Source organism: Ambystoma mexicanum, chromosome 7q (assembly GCF_040938575.1).
Source record: "Ambystoma mexicanum isolate Mex_15411 chromosome 7q, UKY_AmexF1_1, whole genome shotgun sequence".
NCBI lineage: Eukaryota > Metazoa > Chordata > Amphibia > Caudata > Ambystomatidae > Ambystoma > Ambystoma mexicanum.
The window spans coordinates 282954624-282961651 of NC_090941.1; the positions used below are offsets into that span (position 1 = coordinate 282954624).

At 45.2% G+C, this 7028-nt stretch overlaps 1 protein-coding gene across 1 annotated transcript; it reads right to left on the minus strand.

Annotated features, from left to right (window-relative positions):
• Positions 1–2644: 2644 nt before the first annotated feature.
• Positions 2645–4270, minus strand: LOC138528038 (trichohyalin-like). Its single transcript, XM_069639470.1, has one exon. The coding sequence runs from the start codon at positions 4268–4270 to the stop codon at positions 2645–2647; it is 1626 nt and encodes a 541-aa protein (XP_069495571.1).
• Between the last annotated feature and the right edge of the window lie 2758 nt (positions 4271–7028).

Genomic DNA, 7028 nt, shown 5'->3' on the forward strand with positions numbered 1-7028 from the left:
TCCCTTCTAATTGCGGGCATGGAGGTTGATTTGGGTAGGCCTAATACTGCCTTCCACACGTGCCCTTCCAATTTTTGCCATATTGAGTTCGGTAAGTTGAAGGGGGCTTCTAAACCATAGATGATAGAAGGCACAACCTTGGCCTTGTAAAATTTTATCGCTGGGACAATGGAGAATTTCCCAAATTTTTTGTCAACCAGTCTAGTTTGTGCTGTAAGTCTTTTAACTTTGTCCCATAACTGGTCTTGTATTGCTTTGTCGCCTGTTGATCCATCTAAGGTTACCCCTAGGTATTTAAACTTGTCGACTACTTCCAATTTGGCGTTCTCCAAATGCCAATTCAGCTGCTTCTTATTTTTGTTTGCGTTTTTTTCAAAGACCATCACTTTAGTTTTTGTTGTGTTGATTTCCAAATAATTTGTTGACATATAGTTTGCCAGATTGTTCAATTTTCGTTGCAGCCCAATTGGGGTTTGGTCGATAATGATGGCATCGTCTGCGTACGATAGTCGTGGTATGATTTCATTTCCAATTTTTGGTGGGAAAGCTCGTACTTTTTCCTCTTCGATCTGATAGTCACCCAAAAAAGCAACGAACAGGGCTGGAGCTAGTGGGCAGCCCTGTTTTACACCTCGCTGGATTGCAATCTCTTCCGACAAGATGCCTTGTTTACTCAGTTTTACTCTATTTTTTGTAATTTCATAAAGCGCTTTTATAGGGGCCATGATGGACATTGGGCATTTCCACTTGCTCAGTTTTAGCCATAGTTTTTCTCGGTCGATTTTATCAAAAGCTTTTGATAGATCTACGAATGCCAGGTAGATTCTTGGGGCTCCTTCTTTTACTTTCGCTTTCAGGATCTGTTGGATCAGTATATTTATTGTCGTGCCTCCCTTCTTCTGAAATCCTGTCTGAAAAATGTCGAAGCAGGGTGCAGTCTTTGCCCATGTTCTGAAATGGATCAACAGCTGGGTTGCATAGATTTTGCCCACAATGTCTAACAGCGCTATGGGCCTGTAGCTTTCCGGGTCTTCTCTTTCGCCTTTTTTTATACACCGGCACAATTATGGCCTTTAGCAATGTTTCCGGGACCATTTTGGTCTGGGCACAATGTGAGAAGATTTTGCTTATTAGCACTGCCCAAGCGTTCGCCGATTGCTTTAGGTCGACATTTGACAGCCCGTCGGGTCCGGGGGCCCTTGATGTTTTTAAATGTTTGATAGTCCTTTCAATGTCTGTAGTGTTTGCCACATTCACCCAAATGGCTGTCGGGTCCGATAATCCTTTAGTTGTTTGTGTTTTCGGTCGCTCAATTTGTGCCGTTAGATATGTTTTCCAACTTGACTCAGGGACTTGATTTGTCAGTTCCGGTGGCTTCGAGGGATTTGTTGCTTCTCCAGAAATCGCTTGTTTTCTTTGAGCCAAGACTTTTCAACATTCTTTCCGCATCTTGTTGGTACATCCGTAATCTATGTTGCTTTAGCCACTGATTATATTTCTTAGCCTCCATCTGCCAGTTTTCCCAGTCTTCCTGCTGGTCTCTTTTTATTGCAATTTTTCTTAACCTCCTCACCACTTTTCTTCTTTCAACCACCAGTTTATCATATGTGTGCAATGCATTTGACGTTTTCTTCTGTTGACTCCTCGCTGGTTTTTTGTATGGTATTAGCAATGGTATGTAGTTCGGTCGAGTTTGTGGTGCTTGTCCTTAGGCTTCCTCTGGAAGTCTATATCTTGCTGTTATCGTTTTTACATCTTCTTCTGTTAGACGAACTCTAGATTGCTGGTTGTTTATTTCGAGATTGTGTTTGTACACATGATTTTCTGTTTGAGATCCTGTCCATTTACATGTCAGCAGATTATGATCACTGTGTGTGGTTCTTTGAACTTTGTATTCTTCAATTCTGGGTAGGAATTCTGTCGACACAAAGATGTAATCTAGGGTAGCTTTTGCATTCAAGCTCTCCCAAGTTGGGATGTTCTTTTGCTTCGGAAATAGAGCTGCGATGTTATGAAGATTTCTTGGTTTAATCAAGGTCTCCCATGCGATACCTCTCTCTCGGGTCGTGCCTTGACACTTTCCCAACTTTGTTTCTTTGTTCCCCTCCCTACAATCGGCGTTTAAGTCACCACATATGATGATGTCCGCATTCATGTGTTCTGTTTTGATTTCGTCTATCATCTCTGCCATTTTTGCGCAGTACGTTTTGTTTGTCATCTTTTGGGGGTTCCAATACGTGTTTATTATGATGACTTGGTTGCCAATCATCTTGCTCTTTGATTTTCCTTTGTTGGTCCATGTGGTCAGTATTACTAGCATCTCATATGATTCATGCAGTTTTATCGGTGTTGCCAGGCCCACTCCCATTTTCGTTGCTGTCAACAGACCTGAGGATGGTCGGCCTAACAAGTCCTTGCTTGCAGGTGCTATTTCCACTACATAGCCGTCTAGGCCGGGTTTTCCTTGTAACCAAGTTTCTTGTAGACATATGATGTCTAGTGCGCCTAAGTCCACGTCGCCCGGTCTGGTTAGATGAGTATATCCTCTTGTGTTCCATGACCCCAGGATGAAACATTTCTTGCTTTCTTTTTGGTCACCACTACTTTGTTCATCCCACGTAGGTGCCGGTGACCGCGTTAATTGCTAGTTCTCTGTTTTGCGCATTAAGGCTGCTTTTAGCCATGCTAGCGTGCCCGTGTTCATTGACATCTCCTTTGTTTGTCTCGGGGGTGATTTCTTTGCTCTCTCGTTTCTACTGTGGCGGCCAGTTCTCTCTGGGCTAAAATGTCTCTGAAAGCGTCTTGGTTCCGCTCTCCGGTGTAGGTTATGATATTCTGAGCCCGTGTCCTGGTGCTCCTTCCTTGACTGCGTGTTTTGTTGTTGTTTTTTGTCCTTATGGTATCTTCGGTTCTCTTTTCTGTCTTCCGTTCGTCCATACTCCAATTCCAAATCGGTACCCTTTTCTTCTCTATGTTTTCCTATTCTATTAGATCGATACCGCTCTTCTGTCCGTGAAGTAAAATGGTATGGCCTTCTTTCTTTTTCATCATACTGTGGCGCTTTCTTTTCTTTTTGTATTTCTCTTTTTATTTCTGTCAACCCAACCCCATTTTGGCGCATTTCAATAGCTGCGTTTGCCTCCATGTCTTGCCGGATTGGTTCTTTCACGTGAATGTATGCCTTTGCGATCTTTCCTCTATGGTAAGGCTCTACTAACGTGATGTCTTCTGTTTTTATCATTTTCAGCGCGTTCATTTTGCTAATTAATTTCAAAATCGTCTTCCTATTTAGGATCATATATCCGCTTTTTGGATCTAGTTGCTCAAGTTTGAATATACGTTCCTGTTTTTCAGCTTTCGACATACCAGTTCTTCTGTTGTCCTCTGAGCTTTTTATCACCTGTTGTCGGTGTGTTGTTGACCGCTCACTTATTCTTTGCTCTTTTGAGGGCTTTCGTTCTTCTTCTCTGTTCTTTTTTTGTATCTCCAATTCTCTCCTCTTTTGGGTCTCACTTGCCTCTAGGCTTCTTTTTGGTGTTTGGGCTTTCATGTTTTGTCTAATTTCTATTTCTTTCTCTGATTCTTTTTGTTTTTGTATTTGCTGATCTGTGTTCACCTCCATCACTGAGTTGTTGGAGGCGGTCTCCCAATGTTGGGACAAGTTCATCAAGTTAGTATCACTCATAAAATCTTCAACCGAAAGGGGAGAGCTTCTCGTTTTGCCTCTTTTCCCTTCTCTCTGCCTTTTTTCTGGACTTTTCTCTCTAGTTCCTTCTTTTTTTTTTCTTTTGGTTTTTCTGATTCCTGCTGCTCCGCCTGATCTTTTGTTGGATCTTTCTGCCTTGTCATTATTCTTTAGTTTCAATATCACTGGAGCTTTTCTCTGAGGATAATCTCGGAGTCCTGATTTGATTGGGTATATTTGTGGGGGTTTGAACCTTTCCTCCATCACTTCCTTTATCTCATGGTCTCCTTTGTGTCTATCTGTGATTGCAGCCTTTTTACTTTCCAACTCCGATTTTTTAGTTTTCTGATCCTCCTCCTCCGTCCCCCTTTTTAAGCACTCAATTTGTTTCTTTAAGTCCTCCAGTTCTTTTTCCCACCCTTTCTTGTAGGCGTCATTTCTTTCTTCTACAGCTGTGATGTATCCTTCTATATGCATGATTTTTATGGACATAGAGGCCAGAATTGATGTGTTATCTTGTATTCCTTCTTTTATTGTTTCATATAGTTTGCAATATGGGGCCAGTGCGATCCTTATTGCAGACATGATTGTTAGTAGATCCGTTTTTTTACTTGGGGACTCCTTTTGTATCGACGTGCCTAATTCACTTATCCTTCTGTTTTTCGGCGATTTCGATGTGCTGGCTATTTTCCCTGGCGTTGCCATTGCTTCTGTAAATAGGCTATCGCTTAACCTGGTTCTGTGTGATTTTTCCTCTGCACTTAGGTTGTTCTTTCTGTGTTTCTCTTTGCTGGTTCACTCCATGTAGTTCTCTTACTTTCTCTGGGGTACGAAGTAGCTGGTCTAGATTCAGGAGTGCTTTTGCCCAGTCTGGGCAATCTGCGTTTTGACGTTGCTCTTTTGGTTGGAACACCCTCTCCCGGGCCAGGGCCTGTCTTTGGTTGTCGTCTTCAGTTCTTAAGGTATTCCCCCCTCCTTCAGAGGGTGCCTCCTGATGTTCTTTTAAGGTGCTTAGCTTCCGTCTTTCTTCTCTTTCTTCTATTTGCCGCCGGATTGCTTTCGCCGCATTCTTTTTTTCCTGCAAGAGCTGCGACAGACCTATAGCTGGTGATCCTTCTAGCCCCATGATGACCCCGAGGGTCTGTTGGCTATCCCCTCCGGAATTTACCTCGACCGCTTCCAGCAGTTCTGCGTCCGATAGATCGTTTTCCGGGTCTAATTTTCGTTTCTGCTGGTTGAAGAAAAATGCTTTCAATGTTCCTGACAAGGATACTGGCAATGGTCCTTTTTGAATTCCCTCATCTTTTTTTTTGCGGTTTCTTTTTTATATTTTCTCCTGTCGTTTTCGTTTTTCCTAGCTGTTCACATCCTCTTTCTTTGGTATTCTTTGTTGTTTTCATTTTATTCGTCTTTTCTTGATTTTTTCTTTACGTTGTTGGTTTATTGGTAGTTATCCTTTTATTCTGTTTTGTTTCTAGGGCTTTTTTCTCCAGTTCTGTTTCCGAATCTGAGTCTGACGTCCCCGTTTCACTTTCTCTCCAACTTTCTTCTGTGCTGCTTTCTTTCCCTTTGTGCCTGATGGATTTATTGATTGGCACTTGCATCCGATTTTCCTCCCTTTGTATTGTCTCTTCTCCTATTGCGTTCTCACTTATGCCTAATTCATCATCAATGTCAGCAGACCCTGGCTTCCTGTGTACGCTTGCTTGTACGACTGTTTTGGGAACCTTCTCTTGTGGCCAGTCAAGCCTTCTTCCTTCCTCATTCTCTTGTGGTAAACTGTCCACATCCACACTTTCCCTTTCTTGAGTGGCAGTCAGATTATTAGCCTGGCTCTTTGCCAATTCCGCTATCTGCGTCCCTTTGGTATTCTCGTTTGGGCTATCTGTTTGACCTCAGACTTTCTCACGGCGTTTCTCTAGGCCACTCTCCTCCGTGTTCCCCATCCGCGTGGGGCTCCTCCCAGCCCGCCTTAGGTCAGGCAAGCCTGTCTGTCCTGCTCCGCGGTTTGCTGGTTTTTCCGGTGATTTCTTCTCCCTCCGTTCCCTACGGTCCTCGGCGTCGCGGCGCTCCTGCTGAGGGTCCGTCAGCGGCTGCCCTCCGGCTGCCGTTTCCGGAAACCCACTCGCCTTAAAAGCGGTGCGCAGGGCACTGGTCACCTCGGATCCTGGTAGGTCTTGTTTTCTTTCACCGCTTGGGTTTATTTGCGGGACTTGTGGTTCTGTTGTTACTTGTGCGTCTTCCGCCTCTGGTTCGACGACGCACAAAGCTGCCGTCGTGCAAGCCTCTCTGAGCTTGTTGTTCATGCTGTTGTAACGAGTCCTCGGAGTATGTAGCTCCTTTTTTCCTTCGTGGGCAGTTTCTTCACTGAGAGGCGTCTTGGATTTCAGCCACACTCCTTAGACGCCGTTTGCTGTTGTCAGTATCTGAATCTGCTACCACCTCGTCCGGTTTTTCATTTCTACTATTTTTTCGCCCTTGATGTAACGGTGGTCTCTCAGATTTCTGGGCTGCGTCCATATTGCGTCTGCCTCTGCCCCCGCGGGCTCCCGCAGACTCCAGCAGACTCAACTCTCCTCACCCAACTCCGCTCACCGCTCCGCTCTAGGTTCAGGGTTTTTAAGCCCTCCCACACGCTGTAGTAGACAGGGGAGAGACTCCAGCAGACTCAACTCTCCTCACCCAACTCCGCTCACCGCTCGGCTCTGGGTGCAGGGTTTTTAAGCCCTCCCACACGCTGTAATAGACAGGGGAGAGAGACTCCAGCAGACTCAACTCTCCTCACCCAACTCTGCTCACCGCTCCGCTCTGGGTGCAGGGTTTTTAAGCCCTCCCACACGCTGTAGTAGACAGGGGAGAGAGACTCCAGCAGACTCAACTCTCCTCACCCAACTCCACTCACCGCTCCGGGTGCAGGGTTTTTAAGCCCTCCCACACGCTGTAGTAGACAGGGGAGAGAGACTCCAGCAGACTCAACTCTCCTCACCCAACTCCGCTCACCGCTCCGCTCTGGGTGCAGGGTTTTTAAGCCCTCCCACACACTGTAGTAGACAGGGGAGGGAGACTCCAGCAGACTCAACTCTCCTCACCCAACTCCGCAGGCATATATAGCACGAGCAGCGCCCATTGGCTTCAGTTCTGTTTTTTGTCCCTGACAGCAGAAATACCTGAAAAAGCATGGGAATGTCTGTACTCAGCCTTGAAGGACCAAAAGCTGTAATAGCATGGGAAAAATCTACTGTGGGGTAGGCTGGGAGGGCGATGAGGAATACGTGGGGGGAACATGCAGTCGAAAGAATGTTACCCTGGGTAAGTTACTTGTTCTTCGAATGGATTGTGTCCT

Bases quoted from the DNA above. Each gene is read 5' to 3' on its own strand.
- LOC138528038 (XM_069639470.1), bottom strand. From the start codon at position 4,270: ATGTCTGCAATAAGGATCGCACTGGCCCCATATTGCAAACTATATGAA.